This window comes from Sphaeramia orbicularis, chromosome 19 (assembly GCF_902148855.1).
Source record: "Sphaeramia orbicularis chromosome 19, fSphaOr1.1, whole genome shotgun sequence".
In the NCBI taxonomy this organism is placed as follows: domain Eukaryota; kingdom Metazoa; phylum Chordata; class Actinopteri; order Kurtiformes; family Apogonidae; genus Sphaeramia; species Sphaeramia orbicularis.
The window spans coordinates 44,557,536-44,582,374 of NC_043975.1; the positions used below are offsets into that span (position 1 = coordinate 44,557,536).

Here is a 24,839-nt window from a genome sequence, read left to right on the forward strand (position 1 = left end):
TTTTGTTGACTTCTGTATTTATATTGTATCACTTAATATTAATGTTGTTTTGTGCCTGTTTATATGACATGAGTCATGGTAGCCGTTAGCCCTTGTGTATTACTGTACACTGTTTAGTACAGTTGTACAGATCAGGTGCTGTTTTTCTGACCTTTAAAGGTGTGTATATAGTAGTGTGTATATCAATTAACAATAATAATTAACAATCAATTAAAACCACACCCACATTTTTTGGTCCTGTACAAAAATTACAACTTTCTGGAAAGATGTTGGTACAAAAATAGAGCAGATTGTGGGTTTTGGACTGCAGCAACCCACTCTGTCACTTCTGTTGGGAAATTTTCCCGACGATTTGACGGTGAATGACAGGTACCTGCTGAAGATTTTTGGAGCTGCAGCAAAGAAAGCAACCACCTGAAGATGGCCTAACGATGGCTGAGCCACTGGTGTTGGAGGACTGGAGGAACAAAGCGGATGAAACCCACAAAGTGGAGACATTTACACTGATGTTGGGACTGCAAGCAGAGCTGTACATGAGAATGTGGAATAAATGGATTGTGTGTTTTTTTAACTCTTTAAGTGCCAGACAGTTAAGGGGCTAATACGCCTTAAAAGTGCCACAGAATTTGGCCGTTTTTCAGTATTTTGCGTCGTTTTTGTAATATTTGAAGAATCCTGCAGGAAACCGCTCGGTAACATCCGACCGATTGCTAATTAGATTCAAAACGCACCGGACGCAGCCGATTCATTATTGATCGTAATTTGCATAATAATAATAATAATAATAATAATAATAATAATAATAATAATAATAATAATCTTTATTTATATAGCACTTTTCATACATTAAAAACTGTAGCACAAAGTGCTTTACATATCAGTTTAAAATCAGTACCGCCCCCCACCCACACCCACCCACACACACACACACACACACACCCACACACACCCACACCCACACACACACACACACACACACACACACACACACACATATACATGCAAACCCACAAGCTCACACATACTTAAGAAGACTGACTGAGCACGGGTAGACCAGAACAAAAATGTACAAGTAAAAGTAAAACATCAATTTAGGAGGAGCTGTCTCAGGGAGCCATCTGCACCAGGAGGCAGCCGCCGACCCCGGCGACCAGGCACCAGCAACACAGCCCCGCATCCCAACCAGTGGGAGAGGGCCAACTGGGACCCCCACCCACCAGAAAGGAGCGGACCCCAGTGAGAGAAGGCGCCACAGCCCCCGGAGTCCACAGCCGCCCCCCGGCATGGAGGGCTCCCTCTGATGAAACACCGGAGAATAAGAAACATTTAAAAGATATAAAAATATTATTCGGTCGCGTGACCTCAAATTCCCGTCTGCTTGGTCTCAAAAGGGGGACACAGAAAGAACGTCATCGAAATGTGAGAAAGAAATGGGGGTGGATGGTTTGTTTGTACACAAATATGGCGTGTTCTCCAAAGCCGATCTGATCGGCCCGTGGCACTGAAAGTGTTAAAGACAGTTAATGTGGGGCTTCTCACACAGATCTGCTGCTCTGACTTAATTTGTACAGCTTAACTGATGCTGCATGACTGCGCCAACTGATAATTACCTCCGCCAAGGAGGTTATGTTTTTGCCAGGGTTTGTTTGTTTGTTTGTTTGTTTGTCTGTTTGTTTGTCTGTCCGTTAGTGTGCAACATAACTCAAAAAGTTATGGACAGATTTGGATGAAATTTTCAGGGTTTGTTGGAAATGGGATAAGGAAGAAATGATTAAATTTTGGTGGTGATCGGGGGTGGGGGGCCCACGGGGGGGGCCACTGATCAGCCTTGGCGGAGGTCTGTGCTCTCCGAGTGCTTCTAGTTTTATTTAGTTTAGACTTTTTTTTTGTCTAATTCCGTTTGTTTTAATTCGTTTTTAGAGCAGGTTTGCTGTTTTTATTAGTTTTTATTTTTTTGTAATTGCTTTGTTTTAGTTTAGTTTCAGTATTAGTTTTAGTTTTGTCATATCTTTTCTCTTCTTCTCCGTCATATTCAAATAAATCCCAGACAGGACTCTGCTGCTTTCTCCCAACTTTAGTCTCCATGTTTCCAGGTAGAGTGGGGACCAGAAGACGACTGGAAACCACAAGTGACAGACTGTGAAGTGTCGTATGGTGCCAGCAGATAAAATTGCTAGAGCAAAATAAATTGCTTTTGTATCAATCCAACATTGTCAAAAATGAAAACGAAGGGAATTTTATCCATAATTTTTATACGTTTTAGTTAGTTTTGTAAACACAAAATACAGTTTCAGTTAGTTATTATTTTTTTCTTTTAATTATAGTTTTTATTTATTTCAGTTAACGAAAATGTTTTTCCAGTGCTTGTTCTTGTCATTTCGTTTGTACAACCTTGCAGTGAACAAATGATCAAAACCTCAAAGCCTGTGTTTATTAATTTTGCCTTCATGTCTGTTCCTCTGCTCCTCTTTAATGCAGACATAAGGTCCTTTGGTTGTTAATTAGAAGTTGTTTCGAGGTAAATTCAAATTATGGACATACAGTACAAGTGTTACTGACAGAGGGGAGAGTTTGGAAACAGTGTTTGACTGACCTTGTTCCAAAGCCAAATGTACCTGTGCACAGGCTTAGGTATCTGTCATGTATATATGCAAAACCAGTTAAAAGTGATGGAAAGGGAAGAGAATGTTTGTTCAACCTTTCATGGATAATAAAGGGAAAAAAAGACAAAGCCTACCTCAACTTGAAGTGGTTTGCTTTTGGCTGACTGGTGGAAGGGTGTTGAGCTCTAATGTGATGCCTGGGGTTTGGTGTTATTCTCTACACTATTACACACACTATCCAAGGACAACAACACGTGTGTGTGTGTGTGTGTGTGTGTGTGTGTGAGTGTGAGTGTGTGTGTGTGTGACCTTTATCAGCATGAAATGGTACAGTACGTACAAACACCTGGAAAAAACCCTACGGCCTCTTTCCTTTCATAACCACCCAGAACCTCAGTGGAACGCTGCCGTTGTACTTTCCTGCATCCACAGATACATAGAATCTAAGCTCTGACATTTTCATTTTAACATGTCCAGATATGTACATACAAACCTTACACCAGGGATCTCAAACATGCGTCCCAGGGCCCAAATGTGTCCCCCCAAAAGGTTCCAATCCAGCCCGTGGGATGAATTTACAAAGTGCAAAAATTCCACAGTCAAGGCTGTGGAACTCATTTTAGTTGCGGTTCCACATACAGACCAATATGATCTACAGTCAAATAATAACAGCAGAAGAACCGACAAAAAAGAATGACTCCAGATTTTCTACTGGGTTTGATGTGAATAAAATAATATTACATTATACCTATAAATAATGACAACTTCAGATTTTTGTCTTTGTTTTAGTCCAAAAAATAACATAAAATTTTGAAAATATTGACATTTACAAACTATCCTTTAACAATAAAATGTGAATAACCTGAACAAATATGAACAACCTGAAATGTCTAAACCAGGGGTGTTGAACATGCGTCCTGGGGGCCAAATGCGGCCCCCCCAAAGGTCCTAATCCGGCCCGTAGGATGAATTTGTAAAGTCAAAATTCCAGTCTTGAACTCAATTAAAAAAAAAAAAAAATTAGCTGGAATTAAGGAAAAAATGTTGAATTAAGCAAAAACATCTTGAGTTAAAGTGGCCAGTGTAGATGTGATGTTTAATATTTTTGTGTGTCTGTAGTTAAGAAGTATTGCTCTGCTATTTATTTATATATTTATTTATTCCAGAACTCTGCAGTCTTTTCCCACAGGCTGTTACAACAAATGCATATTACATCTCTGTACTTCTCTATGTCTCCTATTGCTATGAAGGAATGTTGCTTTTAATAATGTTTAGCATGATTTAAAAAAAAAAAAAAAAGAAAAAAAAAAAAAAGAAAATGATTTGGTCCTTTACCTCTCACAGTGTATATCCTCAGTACCTGCAGTATGTGGGTGAGAGAGATGGCATCTTGTATTGTATTGGAACAACTCATTTCTATTGTTAGAGGAAGGGGACGGGATTTTGTGAAAATATGGTCATCTCTAACTGAGTTTCTCAGATGTTATGAGACCAATTAATTTTGACAATGGTGCTGATTTATGGAGCTGTATGCTGTTTATTTATGCTTATTACCTCTGCCAAGGAGGTTATGTTTTTACCAGGGTTTGTTTGTTTGTTGGTTGGTTGGTTTGTTGGTTAGTTAGCAACATGACTGAAAAAGTTATGGACGGATTTTGATGAAATTTTCAGGAAATGTCTGAAATGGGATGAGTAACAAATGATTAGAGTTTGGGAATGATCCGGATCATTGTCTGGATCCAGGAATTTTTAAAAGGATTCTTTATCATTGGGAGATAGGGATATTATCAATATATGTATGTGTAACTCAACACAATGAGTGGTCAGAGTACTTGGTAAAAAAAAATACAAAATAACTTCCGAACAGGTTCTAAAAGATATTGAAGACTGATCTAGATCATCACAAAATTCTGGATACCATGATCCAGAACAGGAAAAAGCAGTGGAGTTTTGGAATTTTCATTACCATTTTTGTTTGTCTGTTAGCAAGATAACTCAAAAAGTTACGGAAGGATTTTGATGAAATTTTCAGGAAATGTTGATACTGGCACAAGGAAAAAATGATCAAATTTTGGCGGTGATTTTTTGGGCAGGGGGGCTGATCTGCCTTAGCAGAGGTCTGCGCTCTCCGAGTGCTTTTCTAGTTTTATTTTTATTTATTTATTTTTTGCTATCATTCATTTATTTATTTGGGGGGGATATGTTGCTTATTGTTTGCTTCATGTTGAGTATATTGTTAATTATTGTTGAATATAAAGTTCAATAAAGATATTGTTTTAAAAAAAAAAAAAAAAACTCTGACAGTGTAATAAGTGTCATATAAAAGTAAAGGAGTCAGTCAGTCAGGAGTGAACCTGACCTAACAGTGTGTCACTGAGGAGCAGTGTGTGAGGAGCAGTGTGTGTGTGGGCTCCTCTTTCAGATCACCTCCCGTTCACCAGGAGGTAAAGAAGTCCTCCTCAGCTGACAGCCCCTGAACGGCCAACCTACTGTACTGGAAAGGTTACTGTGTCAGTTAGAGTCAGCGTCAGTTTGGATGTGTGTGTGTGTGTGTGTGTGTGTGTGTGTGTGTGTGTGTGTGTGTGTGTGTGTCCAACTTACCCACAGCTTTGAGGGAGGTGTACTTGTTGAGTCCAATGGTGCTGTGGTTGCTGTGTGGGTGTGGAAGCCCTTGTCCAAATGGACCGTACGCGTTGTTCAGATGGTACTGCTCTGGTGACACACACACACACACACACACACACACACACACACACACACACACACACACACACACGCACACACACAGGAAACACTTAGACTCCAGAAACTGACAGTGCATTTAACAAATGTCAACCACACACAGATACTTTTACTGACATAAAATGGCGAAAAACATAACCTGAGACAAATCAAGTAATTGTAATATAACATTTTTTTTTCAAGTGACAACCTCCAGAATTAAACGATGTCAATACTTTAGCATCAAAAACGGCCTTTCAGTGCCCATATTTAACCATTATCCCTTCCCACCCACTATTAAGAGAAAAAACAGAATAGGCAAGGAAAGGCAGGTTTATTTCTATAGCACATTTCATGTAATAAGACAATTCAAAATGCTTTACATAAAACATTAAAAGCATTACAGCAGAAGCAATAAAAAGTATAGGCATGAGAAAAACAAACAAACAAACAAACAAACAAAATAAAATCAGATAATCAGATAAAACAAATAAAAACTTTTAGCTTAAAAGGAACAGTGCAGATCTGAACTGATGAATCCAAACTGTCTTCAAATGCAGCTGAGAACAGGTGGGTCTTTAACCTGGATTTAAATAAACTGAGTGTTTCAGCTGATCTGGGGTTTTCTGGAAGTTTGTTCCAGACATGTGGAGCATAGAAGCTGAACACAGCTTCTCCGTGTCCGGTTCTGACTCTGGGAACTGACAACAGACCAGATCCAGATGACCTGAGGGGTCTGGGGGGTTCATACTGGGTCAGGAGGTCACTGATGGATTTAGGTCCTAAAGCATTCAGAGCTTTATAGACCAGCAACAGAACTGTAAAGTCTATCCTCTGACGGACAGGCAGACCGTGGAAGGAGCTCAGAGTTGGACTAATGTGGTCCAGTGTCAGGACCTCAGAGTTGAACTAATGTGGTCCAGTGGAAGGACCACAGAGTTGGACTAATGTGGTCCAGAGGAAGGACCTCAGAGTTGGACTAATGTGGTCCAGTGGTAGGAGCTCAGAGCTGGACTAATGTGGTCCAGTGTCAGGACCTCAGAGTTGGACGAATGTGGTCCAGTGGAAGGACCTCAGAGTTGGACTAATGCGGTCCAGTGGAAGGACCTCAGAGTTGGACTAATGTGGTCCAGTGGAAGGACCTCAGAGTTGGACTAATGTGGTCCAGAGGAAGGAGCTCAGAGTTGGACTAATGTGGTCCAGTGGAAGGAGCTCAGAGTTGGACTAATGTGGTCCAGTGGAAGGACCTCAGAGTTGGACTAATGCGGTCCAGTGGAAGGACCTCAGAGTTGGACTAATGTGGTCCAGTGGAAGGACCTCAGAGTTGGACTAATGTGGTCCAGAGGAAGGAGCTCAGAGTTGGACTAATGTGGTCCAGTGGAAGGAGCTCAGAGTTGGACTAATGTGGTCCAGTGGAAGGACCTCAGAGTTGGACTAATGTGGTCCAGTGGCAGGACCTCAGAGTTGGACTAATGTGGTCCACTTTTCTGGTCTTAGTGAGGACTCTAGCAGCAGAGTTGTGAATGAGCTGCAGTTCTCTAATAGATTTTTTAGGTCGACCTGTGAAGACACTGTTCCAATAATCAAACCGACTGTAGATGAACGCATGGACTAGTTTTTCCAAAGTCCTGCTGAGACATCAAATCTTTTATCCTTGAGATGTTCTTATGGTATAGCAGGCTGATTTTGTGACTGAAAATAAAACAAAACACAAAAAATATAGAAAACAAAAAAAACAACACATGACCACTACTGGATTTACAAATAAAATAAATTCAGTAATTAAACGTCCTGTACAGACTTTCTGCGTGATCTTGAAAAAGTCTCATTTTTATATATATGCCGGATCATAGTCCGCAATTTAAAATGAGATTATCTTCACCAAAATAGGTTATTTCCAAATGCTATTTCCATCTTCCCTGGTCAGGTTGGACCAGACTGGACTGATTACGACAGACTTACGCCGCTATGACAACAACACACCAACCGGCAGAGTTTAGTAGAAAGAAGTAAGATGAACGAGTGAGGAGTCAGATCTGTCCTTTTTCCTAAACAAAGGGACGAGTTGGATTTCTTTAGTTGTAATGGTGGACGCTGGAACTGGAGCTGGACTGGCAGAAAGAAACAGAACACCAGCCCAGACTCAAACAGAGGGAAACCTGTGCATTGAACCCATGGATAGAACTAAGGATAGAGTTAAAGGACTGAAAACAGAGCTGCAGTTGGACCTCTGCCTTCTCCACAGGGATAGAATGCTTCTGTTCTTTACACACATGCATGTGAACATTGGATTGGACCACAGCAGGGCTCTCAAACTCATGTTCTTTCAGGTTCCACATTCAGTCCGATTTGATCTCCAGTGGGCCGGACCAGTAAAATAATAACAGAATGACCGATAAATAATGACAACTGCAAATTTTTGTCTTTGTTTTAGTGCAAAGAAATCCCCATTAAATGATGAAAACACTTACTTTTATAAAGTATTCAAACAAAAAAGATGTGAATAACCTGAAAAAACTGAAATTTCTTAAGAAAAATCAGTGCAATTTTAACAATATTCTGCCTCAATTTATCATTTCTACATGTGCATCATGGATCAGATCTACAAAGACACTAAACACTGAGGAACAGGCAGAAAATAGTTCAAATTGTGCTGAATTTTCTTTAGACATTTCAGGTTGTTCATATTTGTTCAGGTTATTCACATTTTATTGTTACAGGATAGTTTGTAAATGTCAATATTTTCATAATTTAATGTTATTTTTTGCACTAAAACAAAGACAAAAATTTGAAGTTTTTACATTATTTATAGGCATAGTGCAGTATTATTTTTTTCCACATCAAACCGAGAAGAAAATCTGGAGTCATTCTTTTTTGTCAGTTCTTCTGCTGTTATTATTTGACTGTAGATCATATTGGTCTGTATGTGGAACCTGAACTAAAATAAACTCCACAGCTTTGACTGTGGAATTTTTACACTTTGTAAATTCATCCCAGGGGCTGGATTGGAACCTTTGGAGGGACGCATTTGGCCCCCGGGACACAAGTCTCACACCCCTGGACTCTAGTATCTGTTGGTAGCTCAGTCCAACACTTGGTAAACACTTATGTGTTTGCCACAGGGCTAGCTCTGTGACGGAGTTAATCTGTTGGATTTGGAGCATTGGTTCAGTCCAAACTAAGGGCTTTGGAAGGTCACACTGAAATGGTTCTGGATGGAGTAGGGATGTAACGATGTGAAAATTTCATATCACGGTTATTGTGACCAAAATTATCACGGTTATCATTATTATCGCAGTATTGTTGAAATTGTGCTCAAAATGTTCAAAAAGTACTAATACACACACTGAAATAATTTAACCAAGTTGTATTTTGGAAAAAAAAAACAAAACATAAAATAATTGGCACAATGCACTTTTTCTTGGCAGAAACATTCAAATATTAACCCTTAGTGGTCTGAGCCTATTTTGTCCATTTTTCAGTACTTTTGAGTTTACCTTTATATACTATATAAACAAATGTTTACTATACCCATGTTTGGTATCTTTTTTTTCTGCACAATTTCATCTGTATCATCTGCCTATTATTTTTTTCACTTTAGCCTACTATAAAAACACATAAGGACAAAAAACACAAAAAACATATAAAATCTGATTTGAAAAATGTATATAATGTATTGCATAAATAACACAAAGATGCTTAACGAACCTTTTCAAAGACTTAAAAAGTGAATATTGGTTCCAAATGTTAGGTATAGAAAATCAAAATTGTAATAAATTAAAACTATACTAAAATATTTGACATGAAGGCAGATCTTTACATAGGCATTTTTTCTCCTAAAAGTGCGATAATCAAACACGGTTATCAAGATAATTAGAATTTAAACGGTAATACTAGCCATTGGCAATTTTACCGCGGTTTATCGTTATACCGGTAATCATTACATTCCTAGTGTGGAGTTGAATGTTCCTGCCATGGCCTGGATACTAAAGTGTCCTTCAGGAACCAGACCATTCTAACAGTAGAATCCTGTGAATGCAGAAGGCTGAAGCAGCTAGAGCTCAACTGAACTAATGCACAGTGAGGAAGATGAAGAAGGACTGAAGGCATTTAGGAAAAGGACTGAATACTTTGGGTTAAAGCCACAGCAAATGGATATTATTGGGACACGACTGAAACAGCGATCTGTGAGGAACACTGAGGAGCTCCAGAGGAAAACAGACATAGAGGCAGGAGTCGCACAAACAGTTTGGCTTCATTAGTCTCTTTTCCATTCACCCTCAAATTGTGCAAATATAACTTGCACATAAAAATTTACCTAATGGAAAAGCGACAATTTTGCCAAAAGTCTCATTTTTCGATTAAAAGTTTTTGTGCTGACAAGAGGTGGTTTTTCGGGTGTAGCACAAATGGAATATCACGCAAAACTGCAATGGAAAGACCTTTTTTTGCAACTAGAGCCAGGTGAATTAAAAAAACGGATGTTGACGGACGCTACAACAAGCGAAGAAGAAACGTGTGGGTATGTGTGGACACACCAGGAAACTACATCATTTTTTTAATTTAGTAGGAGATAAAGGGGTAATATATAATAATAATGAATATATCTGTAAATCAACACCATATTTATGTTTGTCACCATGTTTATGGAATGACTTCTTGTGTCATCTCGCGATAATAAATAAACAAATCATCGCATTTGTGATTTAATAGAAAACCTGACTTCTGTTTTTTCAACATTTAGTAAATATCAGTAAAGTTTTGCACAGATGTCCAATAGAAAAGAGACTACTTAGGTTTTCACCCCAGTTACTAAACTACGACATGAACAGACTTTATGAAGTCTGTTTGTCATCTCGTTTCAAACGTCACTTTGTACCTGAAAGTTACTGTGCAGAAAAAAGAAATGCAGAGTTGGAAAGAGGATCTACTCTTCAGTCATTAGCTTCAAAAAGCTTTGGACGCAGTTATAACCTTATGACAGTAGGAGCTAGTGCTCATGGGAAACGGAGTCTTTGTCCCTTAAAAACACCATAGATTCAGACTGAAGGTGTTGCTGTAATCCACCTTAAACCAATTCTCTGTACAGGACCTGTAAAACAAACTGGGGGGGGTATCTATGAATAGTCTGTCTTGATTTTTGTCTTTTTTTTTTCTTTTTTTAAAACAAATAAATTAAAAAATAAATAAATAAATAAATATATTAAAAAAAATAATAATAAAAAAGGGCTGCCATGTTTTTTGTTTTTTTTTATTAAATAAATAAATAAATAAATTGTGTATAAAAAAAATTGAAAAATAAAAAAAATATTTAAAAAAAAAAATATAAAAAATGGCTGCCAGATTTTTTTTTCCCTCCATTTTTTAAATAAATAAATAAATAAATAAATAAAAATGTAAAAAAAAAATAAAATAAAACATTTAAAAATAAAAATATATATATATTTAAAAAACAAAAAAAAAATAATAAAAATAATTTAAAATACAAAAAATTAAAATAATAAATAATAAATAAAATTTTAAAAAGGCTGCCAGGTTTTATTGAAAACATCACTAGAACTAGAACAATTCTGAATCTAACCTTCTCCAGTTTGATATGAGTTCGTCAAACAGAACCAGCTCACAGGATAAACTGTCACTGGTATAAAATAAACTGAACTACTGTGATCAGCTGAGCTTCTCTGGCCCCTGAGGCTGGAACTGTTACAGGAGGACCAGGACTTAAACAGAATCCTCCTGGTTTATCAGAGTTACGGTCAGTTTAGTCTGAACCAGAGGGAACGCATCCGACCACACACACATGAACTGAGGTTAATGAACGACAGAACAAAGGAGAGAGACAGAGGGAAGACTATTAGCATTAATGAAGTCTACACACACACACACACACACACACACACACACACACACACACACACAAAACATGAAATCTCATTTATACGGTAATTTAAGACAGAGGATTCACCCAACTATGTTTATTAAATATTTCATGTTTAACTAAACATCTGTTTTTGGTCATTATATAGACACACCTACTGATGTGTGTGTGTGTGTGTGTGTGTGTGTGTGAGACAAAGGCCCAGTGGAGAAGTGTACTTTAACTTGTATTGTATTTAGATGCAGCTATCAATTATCTTTGTAATCCATTAATCTATTGATAATTTTCTTTGATTTGATTCAGTTCGATTAAACAATTATCTAATAGGCAAAAAAAAAAAAAAAATAGTAAAAATGTGAAAAAGGCATGTCTGAAAACAACACACCGCTTGTCTTTTATTCTAGAACCAGATGATACAACAACCATGAAAAGTATAAAAGTAAAAGGATATTTAAAAAAAAAAAAAAAATCTGTATCCTCCGAAACCCATCAATGCATTTTTGTCCTCTGTACATTTACATTTACATTTATGCATTTGGCAGATGCTTTTTTCCAAAGCGACTTACAGGGGAAAACCAATCAAATCAATCAGGAGACAAGAGATCTGTACGAGATAAGAGTTTGACAGCTTTAAAAAGAAAAGAAAAGTATTTGTAAATCTGTGGCATCATCTTGTTTCCAATCAAGGCAATTATTTAATGTAAAAAAAAAAAAAAAAAAAAAGCCTAAACTTTTACTTTCCTGGGTCTAGGGAGGATATAGAAATAACAGCAAAAACAACAACAGTATAAAAGTATTTATACAAATATCTATAGATAGAAACAATAACCAGTCCAATGACATCTATAAACAATCTGTCAGTTCATTCTACAACACATTTGGATCCAACTGAAACTAATAAAGACACAGATTTGTAAAGTTTATGTTGAAGCTGGACTTTTTCTTCTTTTACACTATCATTTTTTCTAACACTTTAACCCATATAATTTAAAATTAGGTTCATTTGTTCTTTTCCATCTCTTTTGCCTTTTCTATGTTCAAATAATAAATGTGTGTAGGTAGACTTCCAGTGTTCAAGTATCAGTTTTTTCAATACAATTGATGAAAAACACATACTCCACCATGTGGATACTTCACCGTGTCTTGTAACTAGGGATGGGAATCGATAAGAATTTAATGATTCCATTATCAATTTTGCTTATTGATCCGATTCCTTATCAATTCTCATATCGATTCTCATTGAATCGAAAGACTACATTAGGTGTGTTTGTATTAACTGTGTTTTATATTTCCATCTGCACAGAAAATATAACATATACAGTATGTACAAATAATAAAAACAGATGACATGACACCAGGCCCGGTTCATGGGGGGGGGGGTGCAGTGAAAGTGAAACTAGAGACACTTTACTAATTCCTCTATTTCCGCATTTACGTAGAACCGGTTCGACTCAGCCTGTCTCCCATTGTTGTGCACCTCATTTCCTTTCCCCTACCTTCGGAAACTTGTATTTGAGGGGGTACAACGTTGGTTGCCTGCACCGGAACCAGAACCGGGCCCAGATGACGGCCTGGTGTTCACTCTCCTAGATTCACAAGTGTTGCTAAGTATTGCACCAAATTCCTGTAAATGAATCGCATGTTGTGGACAAATGTTTGAGCAGATTGGAGGGATTCCACCCTTTAGAACAAATGGAAGCTTTGACAGTGTTCCAGTGGACCTGATGTCATCTGTTTGGACCTGATGTCATCTGTTTGGACCTGATGTCATCTGTTTGGACCTGATGTCATCTGTTTGGACCTGATGTCGTCTGTTTGGACCTGATGTCATCTGTTTGGACCTGATGTCGTCTGTTTAGACCTGGTGTCGTCTGTTTAGACCTGGTGTCGTCTGTTTGGACCTGATGTCATCTGTTTGGACCTGATGTCGTCTGTTTAGACCTGGTGTCGTCTGTTTAGACCTGATGTCGTCTGTTTAGACCTGGTGTCGTCTGTTTAGACCTGATGTCGTCTGTTTAGACCTGGTGTCGTCTGTTTAGACCTGGTGTCGTCTGTTTAGACCTGGTGTCGTCTGTTTAGACCTGGTGTCGTCTGTTTAGACCTGGTGTCGTCTGTTTAGACCTGGTGTCGTCTGTTTAGACCTGGTGTCGTCTGTTTAGACCGTTTCTGCCTCAACGCCATGTTTGTTACGTTCTGACCAAAACAATGCAGCGTATGCGTGACATCATCACGCATGCGCAACGAAGGTGGAATCGATAAGCAGAATCGTTAAGCAGGCAGGCAAACGATTCCAAGGAATCGAGCTACGGGGATCCAGTTCTCAAAAAGAGCCGGTTCTCGATTCCCATCCCTTCTTGTACCGTATCTTCAAATACACAAAGTGATGAATCCAAATTAAATTTCAAACCCAACACTTCTGATTACCAGTGTTCTACATTCATCCAAATCCTTTGAATTTAACGAGTCTCTAATTCCACATTTAAGATAACTCCCTGACGTATCTAAGGCATATTTATTAATTTTATCTCTTGTACAATATGTTCTATATATTATTTTTAATTGTTCATGGTCCTCGGGGCCTGTTTTCCGATCTCTACGTCCTCTCGGATCCATCGGTGGTGTTTGTTTCTTTCTGACTTTGGCTTCTTCTCAGTCCATTATGTGGTTTTCTCTTTTATAATGATCCGTTTTGGCCAGTGTCAGATTCTGTTGTTTTTTTTTACCTTTGCGTGTATGTGTTGCTAATGTTTCTTTCCCACATTCTTTCTTGTGTTTTCAGATCAGAAAACAGGCTCAGAGGACCATGAACAGAGGCGAGGGATCTAACACCTGATCCCAAACCTGAACAAATATATAATAGCTGAGCAGAACATTAAACATGAACTGCAATAAAATGAATCCAAAAATTCATTGATAAATACCCATTTTATTGCACAACGACTACAATTATTTCTTAAACTAATTCAATTTTGCGGATAAGGCTTTTCTTATTAGTACTTTTAAGATCTGATATTCTCCCTCCACCCCTGGAAAGAGGACGACTTCACACATCTCCTAAATCCTAAGCACCAGCCGAGTGAGAATCAGCTGGTTTACAGAGTGAAAAGAGACCTGGAGAGAAGCATCTACAACAGCAGAATGTTCTGTTGGAATAAATTAGAAAATGATTCCAAAGCCAGAGGGGGTGGAGAAATGTCAAGTCTGTACAGTACCACCACCCCCACCCCCCTTATAGAGCTGAGCCTTTACCTTAAGCAGCGTCCACGCATACATACATCCATAACGAGGGGTAGTTTAAGATGATTAACTACTGAGATTTTACATCTGTGTGTGTGTGTGTGTGTGTGTTAAATCATCCAGTGTAATCCATCGGTTCTGACCTCTCAGCATGTGCCAGATTAGTGGATTATGAGGAAAAAAACAGCCTTTTCATAATGTCATCATCATCATTATTATCTCTATCTTCGTCATCATCATCATCATCATCATCATCTACAACTTTCCTCTCTGACTAATTCATATTCTCCGTTTTTCTTCTCAGTGCAGAGGCAGTTCTTGTCCAGCTGTTCTTCACATTTAATACATCCTCTTTATATCCTTGGTATTGTACTATAGGGATGGGAATCGACAACTGGTTCTTTCTGAGAAGTAGCTCAGTTCCTTGGAATCGTTTGTCTGTTTAACGATTCTGCTTATTGATTCCGCCTCCGTTGCATATGTGTGATGACATGATGCGTATGCTGCATTGTTTTGGTCAGAACGCAGCCAACATGGTGTCAAGGAAGAAACAGTCCAAACAGACGACACCATTAGTTTGAAAATAGGGGTCTCAAACATGTGTCCCGGGGGACAAATGAGTCCCACCAAAGGTTCCAATCTGGCCCCTGGGATGAATTTACAAAGTGCAAAAATTCCACAGTCAAGGCTGTGGAACTCATTTTAGTTCAGGTTCCACATACAGACCAATATGATCTACAGTCAAATAACAACAGCAGAATAACCGACAAAAAAGAATGACTCCAGATTTTCTTCTCGGTTTGATGTGAAAAAAATTATATTACACTATGGCTATAAATAATGACAACTTCAAATTTTTGTCTGTTTTAGTGCAAAAAATAACATTAGATTATGAAAATATTGACATTTACAAACTATCCTGTAACAATAAAATGTAAATAACCTGAACAAATATGAACAACCTGAAATGTCTAAAGAAAATTCAGCCCAATTTGAACTATTTTCTGCCTGTTCCTCAGTGTTTAGTGTCTTTGTAGATCTGATCCATAATGCACATGTAGAAATGATAAGTGGAGGCAGAATATTGTTAAAATTGCACTTATTTTCTGAAGAAATTTCAGTTTTTTTCAAGTTATTCACATCTTTTTTGCTTGCATAGTTTATAAAAGTAAGTATTTTCATAATTTAGTGTGTGTGTGTGTGTGTGTGTGTGTGTGTGTGTGGGGGGGGGGGTTCACTAAAAAAAAGACAAAAATTTGGAGTTGTCATTATATATAGGTTATGTTATTATTTTACTGGTCCAGCCCACTGGAGATCAAATCTGGCTGAATGTGGAACCTGAAAGAAAATGAGTTTGAGAGCCCTGTTCTAAAGGGTGGAATTCCTCCAGTATGTTCAAACATTTGTCCACAGCATGTGATTCATTTATAGGAATGTCACTAATTTGATACCATACTTAGCGACGCTTGTGAATCTAGCGGCAGAGTGAACACCAGGCCGTCATCCAGGCCCGGTTTCAGTTCCGATTCCGCTGTGGGTAACAAAACATCCTACCCCCTCAAATACAAGTTTCCGAAGGTAGAGAAAAGGAAATGAGCTGCACAACAACGGGAGATGAGCCGAGTCAAACCGGTTCCAGGAAGTGGAAATGTGGCAAGAGAGGAATTAGTAAAATGTGTTAAGTTTCACTTTCACTCTACGGTCATTTTTAAGTGAACTGGCAAGTTCAAATTTGTATGAGGTGCTTATGATGTGCTGAAACACATTTCTGTGTCATCTGGTCTGTGTAGGGGCAGGTTTTGTGGGGGTCACTGACTGGAGGTTTTTGTACTTGTGATACTTTTGTCAGGAGCCGAAAAGAATAAACAGAGCCTGCCTACAAAGTTGTACATGCGGGTCTCGTTCTTAAACACAACGCAGAGTCTGACCCCACTGGTTACATACTACTCCATGACGACGACCAGTAGCACACGCAAAACCCTCATTTAAATAGGGCGGTCTCCAAGACTTTGACCTGTTGACATTTATAAGTTGTTAAATAAAGGTTAAAATTAATTAAATTAAATAATTAAAACAGACTAATCGTTCATCTCATCAGTTCATTTCACTGTTCTGTGACAAACATTTACCAAACATTTGCAAAAAACTACCAACAGCTGCGTCGACACAGACACAGAAGACCAAATCCAAACTTCTAAATGAGCCTGGATGATTGCGTAATCCAATCAGCGCCGTGCGTCTATCTGAGTCCATCCATAAAACAGGAACTGAGGGGATTAGGAGGCCTTCTGATTGGAGGGTGGAGCTTTGAAAGCCTCAGTGTGGTGGTTGCACATATTAATTTCTCCATTAAACACCACCAAGTGAGTGAGTGTCTGGTATGGGGATCTTTTAAGCGCAGAGAAGGAGGGCAGAGCGCTGCTTAATGACTTATGTAATATCTGCTGTCTCTGTGGGAAGTGCAGGCAGCGTGCGATTAAGGTGTACTGCTGTAAAAAATGAACCAACGACCACCACATCATCTGTCTAAATGATTCAGGAGGACGGAGACAAAGACAGGGACGGAGCACGTGTCTGGACAAAGAAGCAGAGACACGGGAACGGGATGTTTTATTTGGAAGTCGCAGTTTAAGACAGAACAAAAATATGAACGCAACACTTTGGTGTTTCTTCCATTTTCCATGAGCTGAACTCAAACATCTGGGACTTTTCTGTGTTTTTAAGTAGATGTTGTTGTTTTTAGTTCATCTTTATTGCTTTTACTTTTTGGTACTTTTGATACCAACAGCTGTTCACTCCAAAGTACACAATAATCCGACCAAATTTGATCAAACTGAGGTGACGATGAGTGGGACTAGGACTGTTTATGTCTGAGTCTGGGGGGGATCTGATGTGGGACGGGACATGAGTGGTCTCCCCTCTCATTAAAAGTCCTTTTTTTTTTTAGATGAAAACAGTATCAGATTAGACACTGACAGGTGAACAGGTGAACCCACCACAGGTGACAGAAGTGTGAGTGGTGCTGTCCATGGTGCTGAAAGGGTTACTGTTGGTCACATTTTATTACCTTCTAAAAAACGGTGTTTTCTATGGAAGCGTATTGCATTCACACCAAGGTTCAAATAGTTTTGGATTTTTTGTTATAGTTTAGTTTTATTTTGTTTTGACTTTTTCTCTCTAATTCATTTAGTTTTAATTCGTTTTTAGAGCAGGTTTACTAGTTTTTATTAGTTTTTGTTTTCTTCTAAATGCTTAGTTTTAGTATTAACTTTAGGTTTGTCGTATCTTCTCTCTTCTTCTCCATCATATTCAAATAAATCCCAGACAGGACAGACTCTGCTGCTTTCTCTCAACTTTAGTCTCCATGTTTCCAGGTAGAGTGGAGACCAGAAGACAACTGGAAACCACAAGTGACGGACCGTGAAGTGTTGTATGGTGCCGCTAGATAAAACTACTCGAACAAAATAAATCACTTTCGTATCAATCTGACATTTACAGAGACGAAAATGAAGGGAATTTTATCATTAATTTTTATACATTTTAGTTAGTTTTGTAAGCACACAATACAGTTTCAGTTAGTTATCGTTTTTTTCTTTTAATTATAGTTTTTATTTATTTCAGTTAACGAAAATATTTTTTCAATTCTAGTTTTCATCATTTCGTTAGTTTTTGTTGACTATAATAACCTTGATTCACACAAAAAATTTAAATTCAGTCTCAGTTCAGGCTCAGTTTTTATGAGATAATTATCTTGTTAATTCAGAAAAACAGATCTGAATTTAAATGTTTTCAGAAAACAGTATCTCTTTAATTCAGAAAAACAGAGCTGTTTTTTTTTTTTTTTTTTTTTTTACTTATTTTTTCTCGTAATTTAAAAGATAACTATCTCGTTAATTTGGAAAAACACAGCTGAATTTTATTTTTGTGTGAATACAATAGACTTACATAGTTTTCACACAATTTACTATTTATGTGTCTGTTCTTTTCATTCGGTCAAAGGAGGCTCTTCACATCCGACTTACCTACTATCATTTATTTTCATAAACTTTTCAGAAGCATTTCCTCCTTTATGTTTTTCATAAATCTTACTCTGGGTTTACTGTTGTAGAAGATGCATGGACCTTCAACTGATGCTCCAAATGTGTTTTTGCGATCCGAGCGAACATTGATGAAAGTTTTTACCATCTCCTGTCTGTCCAGCTGTTCCACAATGTCTATGTGCACGTTCATGAGTGTGAGGTGCGTAAGCCTCTTCTGGGTCATGACCACGTAAACTAAGAAATCTGAAATCTAAAATGAAAAACCTCAGCCTAAATTAAACTGACATTAGAATACGAACCAACAAACAACCAGTAGATCAGAGCTCTGTATTAAATTATTTAATTTGGGAGCATTTTGTCCTGTGATCCAGAAGGGGGTGCTGTTTTGTGGATCTTTAAGGATTAAAGATGGACGATTGGGTCTTTAAGGGTTAAAGGTGGATGTTTGGGTCTTTAAGGGTTAAAGGTGGACGTTTGGGTCTGTAAGGGTTAAAGGTGGACGTTTGGGTCTTTAAGGGTTAAAGGTGGACGTTTGGGTCTTTAAGGGTTACAGGGGGACGTTTGGGTGTTTAACGGTTAAAGGTGGACGTTTGGGTCTTAATGGTTAAAGGTGGACGTTTGGGTCTTCAAGGGTTAAAGGTGGACGTTTGGGTCTTTAAGGGTTAAAAGCGGACATTTGGGTCTGCAAGGGTTAAAGGTGGACGTTTGGGTCTTTAAAGGTTAAAGGTGGATGTTTGGGTCTTCAAGGGTTAAAGGTGGATGTTTGGGTCTGCAAGGGTTAAAGGTGGACGTTTGGGTCTGCAAGGGTTAAAGGTGGACGTTTGGGTCTTTAAGGGTTAAAAGCGGACGTTTGGGTCTTTAAAGGTTAAAGGTGGACATTTGGGTCTTTAAGGGTTAAAGGTGGATGTTTAGGTCTTTAAGGGTTAAAGGTGGACGTTTGGGTCTTTAAAGGTTAAGGGTGGACGTTTGGGTCTTTAAGGGTTAAAGGTGGACGTTTGGGTCTTTAAGGGTTAAAAGCGGACGTTTGGGTCTTTAAAGGTTAAAGGTGGACATTTGGGTCTTTAAGGGTTAAAGGTGGATGTTTAGGTCTTTAAGGGTTAAAGGTGGACGTTTGGGTCTTTAAAGGTTAAGGGTGGACGTTTGGGTCTTTAAGGGTTAAAGGTGGACGTTTGGGTCTTTAAGGGTTAAAAGCGGACGTTTGGGTCTTTAAAGGTTAAAGGTGGACATTTGGGTCTTTATGGGTTAAAGGTGGACGTTTCGGTCTTTAAGGGTTGTTTTTCCAAACTGATTCGACTGTTTTTTCTTTGTGGTTGAAACATACGTTTGTATGACTAAATTTGAAAAACATGTTTTATATGTTATAAAACTGATCCATTTTTCTTGTGTGGTAATGTACACACAAATATTATGTAAATGTAGAGAAACTTTAAGATGCTACTTTACATTTTTAGCCCAAATCTAAACATATCCAATCCAACTTTTTTCGTAAAGTACTTTAAGACGACCGCAGTGGACCAAAGTGATGTACAGAGAAATAAATAAAAGCAAAATAAAAGAACAAAAAACAAGAATAGATAAAAAAAAAAAACCAAAAACATAAAAAGCTGTACAATTTAAAAACAACAAAAATAAGAACAATTAACCAGAATGTGCCTTTTTTTGGTCTTAATTGGTCTTGATTGTTTCCAGTTCCGTATCTTTTGTTAACATGAACCTACTGTATTTATGTCAGTTTGTATCCCCCAGAAATAAGTGTTAGTCAGAAAACAGGAACTTTTCAGATCAGTTTAGTCAGGATAAAAGACGAACACTTCAGTCGGCGTCAGATTAGAAGAATTCAGCTCAAATGAATGTTCTGGTTTAAAGATGAGACAGAAAAGAGACATAGCGCCATAATTGAACAGAACCAGTGTGTTTTTGGAGCGATTAAAGTTTGACTGTTAATAATAGAACAATAGGAACCCCAGATGAAACAGTGTCTTCACATAAGTACAGCAGGAAAATATGAAGCACAGGAGAACACTAATGATGGAGGGGTGGGGGGGGGTCAGATAATGGATGTGGGCTAAGACACATGTAGAATGTTTTTGGGTTTTTTTGGTGTGAATCTGTGTGTTTATGTATGAATTAAGCACCGTGAGCAAAATGATGAAGGAGAAAGTGCACTGCATGGTGTCTGTCAGCAGAAGACACATGAACGTCCCCAAGTGTCTGAGAAAGACTGATGAAAGGGTGAAAAGAAAAAAGAAAACGTCAAAGTCATAGTTATGGAAAAGATTTGGATTCCTGAAAAGATGGAACTTTACGTAAAATAGAGTAAAACTTCACCTTTAACCCTTAAAAACCCATACATCCACCTTTAACCCTTAAAGACCCAAACGTCCACCTTTAACCCTGGAGACCACATTGGACCTTACAGACCCTGAAGACCACACTGGGCCTTACGGACCCTGGAGACCACATTGGACCTTACAGAACCTGAAGACCACACTGGGCCTTACCGACCCTGGAGACCACATTGGACCTTACAGACCCTGAAGACCACATTGGGCCTTACCGACCCTGGAGACCACATTGGACCTTACAGACCCTGAAGACCACATTGGGCCTTACCGACCCTGGAGACCACATTGGACCTTACAGACCCTGAAGACCACATTGGGCCTTACCGACCCTGGAGACCACATTGGACCTTGCGGACCCTGGAGACCACATTGGACCTTACAGAACCCGAAGACCACATTAGACCTCAGATTGGGGACTCACTGTGCTCACTAAAACTGTTATATGTCTTATGTTTAAGTGTTTTGTTTATTTATTTTCTGCTGTTTTAACATTCATATTATATCTTTATTCTTCTGTCAGAACAAGCCCCAGATATTGTGAGATCTTCAATTTACAGGACAAAGTCGTTTTCCTCTCCTGACCCTAGGGACGGAGGACAACAGTCCAGAGGAGACGCAACAGCTACTTCTGTCAGCTGGGGGGGGGGGGGGGGGGGGGGGGGGGGCAGATGAAAAGGTGAAGTGGGTTTGACAAACACCCATTTGTTCCCAGGTCACAACACTTCTGCATCATTCTGTCGTCTCTCAGAAATAGGTCATCAGTTTGGGCTTCAAGCTCTTTTTTTTTTTTTTTTCCTCTATGACTCATGTTTGTCGGGGTCTTTTTAGACCTAATATTTGCATCCCGTCCTCAGCTGACATCTGTTCTGTACATGTCAAACTTCTTTAACCCATAAAGACCCAGCACTACTTTTATGGCACTTCATTTTTTTTTAATTATTAATGTTTTTTAAATTTTAAATTATACATTTACATAAACATATACTGAGACATAAAGAACCACACAGACACAATACAAAAAATAAAATTATACAACAAACCTACAGACCTATTAAACACACAAAAAAAGAAAAAGAACACACAATAACAACCACAAAATAAATAATATCATCAACTCCTCTTTCCAGTGCTCAGGGCTGATTAAGAGTTAATATAAAGTAAACCAGGGGTCTCAAACTTGCGGCTTGGGGGTGAATTGTGGCCCACGGGATGATATTTTGTGGCCCCCTATTTGACATCAATGTTCAGTGATAGTGAGGCTGCATGTAGTTCTCAAACGCACCTGTTTCCTGACTCTTGTGACACTATTATTACCTCCGCCAAGGAGGTTATGTTTTTGCCGGTGTTGGTCTGTGTGTCTGTCTGTCTGTCTGTCTGTGTGTCTGTGTGTCTGTGTGCAAGATAACTCAAAAACTTATGGACGGATTTGGATGAAAATTTCAGGAAATGTTGATACTGGCACAAGGAACAAATGCTTAAGTTTTGGCGGTGATCGGCGGGGGCACTGATCTGCCTTGGCAGAGGTCTGCACTCTCCGAGTGCTTTTCTAGTTTTATTTATTTTTTGTCACTTATGGGCTACCATAGATAGTCTTGTGACAGCTTCCAGTGGCATTTGTTGTCAGTGGTTGCCAAAGCCAGCCAACTGCGAAATACCCGAGGAAGTATGAACGTTAGTTATTTAGTTGAAACATACCAAGTGAACGAAAAATATCAGCCCTCACCCAGTTCCAGTCATGTCTCTGCCAAAACGTGCCGCCGTCTGACGTCATTACTTAACTAGACATGCTGAGGAGTTTACAAAATACCAGGGAGATGAGAGGAAGAACCGGGTCGCCAATCTGAAAATGTGTATTGAGGCAACAAGATTTATTCAAGAAAGTAAAGAGAACTAGAAGCACTCAGAGACCACAGACCTCTGCCAAGGCAGATCAGTGACCCCCCACCCCCCACCACCAAAATTTAATCATTTGTTCCTTGTGCCAGTATCAACATTTTCTGAAATTTTCATCCAAATCCATCCATAACTTTTTGAGTTATTTTGCAAACAAACAAACAGACAGACAGACCAATGCTGACAAAAACATAACCTCCTTGGCGAAGGTAATGAAGCAGCAGTCGAAGCAGCTAAGTGGTGAGTGAGATGATTGCTAGGGCCGGAAAGATATTCAAAGACGGTGGGTTCATCAAAAAGTGCATGTTACTAGCTGTGAGTAAAGTAAAGAAACCCTTTCTTAGCTTGATGGCCGACAGGCCGTAAGCTATTGTTGCCATGCGGCATCTGTCGTCGTCTGTTACAAAAATTTCAACTGTCTTCTTCTCCAAAACTACAATTCCGATTGACTTCAAACTTGGTATACAGCTTCTTTATGATGATGTCTACACGAGGTATTGAAATTATTTGGATCTGATTCTGGATTTAGTGCGACTTTGAAAAATTTTCCCATTATAACAGATAGGAAGTGGATTGATCCAATAAATCAGTAAATATCAATGATATCAAGTTGGAATTTGAATTTTTTACAGATCGGATTGGAATATGACCAAAATATGAGCTATTTTTGTAATATAATAAATACACAGAACTGAGTGATAATAAATGGCATCTGGATACATTTCCCAAAGCTTTTAATTTGGCCGGTATGCTACAGGGCCATTGGTCCTATTGTTTGTAGAATACGTCATGCGGCCCAGCCGGGCCCAGACTCTACCTCCAGCGCCCCCCAGGTCAGTTGAGTTGGAGACCCCTGATGTAAACTAACAACAAATGTTTCCATCCAGAGGACAAAGGAGAAAGCAGGACACTCTTGTTGACAGTAAAGACAAAAGGATTCCACTGTTGATAAAACTAATTAATTTGTCCATGAACAGAAAACTTAATCTTTTCCTACTTAAAAAAAAAAAGAAAAGTAAATCATGCACCCATTGCACAAAAGTGGGTGTCAGAAGTTCCTTCCACTTAAAGACAATCAGACAAACATTTTATGGCAGTTGAAAAAAATTTGTTCCCCTAAATTTAGCTTTTCTTGACTGATTTATCCCCATTTATTATGATATTATCCTCTATATTTAGTTTTTTTCAGGGAACATCAGGTATTTTCTATAATTCACTGATCATGTAGATGTTCATTAAAGCTCAGATTAGAGTTGAGGGTTAATACATGAAAAACAGGGAAAACTGAAGAAAAAGTGACTTTTTCAGGAAATATATAAATAACTGAACATAAACCCAGTGTGTCCATCCACTGTCATTGATCCAACTCCATGGGTTTGACTGGGGAATCATTGTTGTAGAAGATGATGGTGTCTCCATGGTAACTACAGACACACTTATTATTTTTATTATTTTATTTGTTTTTAATTGCATATTTGATTTTTTGTGGGTTTTTTTTGTTCATGTTCCTTATTATTTTGTTGATTTATGTTTATTTTTTTGTTCATTTTATTGGTTAATCTGGCTGTTTTTTGTTTGTCATTTTGTTGCTTAATTAGTTCTTTTTTTTTTTTTTTTTTTTTTTTTTTTACTTCATTTTAGTACACTTTTTGTGTATTTTTTCCACATTATTTATTATTTTGTAATTTTTTTTAAAAATTCACTTTTGTTCATTTTACTTCTTATTGATCATAAACCCAGTGTGTCCATCCACTGTCATTGATCCAACTCCATGGGTTTGACTGGGGAATCAATGTTGGAGAAGATGATGGTGTTTCCACGGTAACTATGGAGCCACTGAACATCATTTATTAATGACGGCATTGACTAATTTTAAACACTGTGTGTTTAGAATATGACATAAACAATATAATGGTCAAATATCAATGTATTTGGAATAAATGTAGTTTATTTATAGTTTATAAAATGAACCCAGAATGAAAAAACTGTGTCACTTTACAAACATTCACGCTCACAAAACTACTCACATTTTTTTTAATAAGTTTGGTGTCAATTATTGTCATTTAATATTTTGGACCAGATGTTAACCTTCCCTTGACTCCGCCCACCTGCCAGATGTCCT

At 38.2% G+C, this 24,839-nt stretch overlaps 1 protein-coding gene across 1 annotated transcript in view; it reads right to left on the reverse strand.

Moving 5' to 3' along the window:
• The window catches only part of shisa8b (shisa family member 8b), a 108,180-nt gene that overhangs the window by 9,705 nt on the left and 73,636 nt on the right, over positions 1-24,839 (reverse strand). The window contains exon 4 of the mRNA XM_030121964.1: positions 5,205-5,315. Coding sequence (XP_029977824.1) covers positions 5,205-5,315 — 111 coding nt within the window. The remainder of the gene's footprint in view (positions 1-5,204; positions 5,316-24,839) is intronic.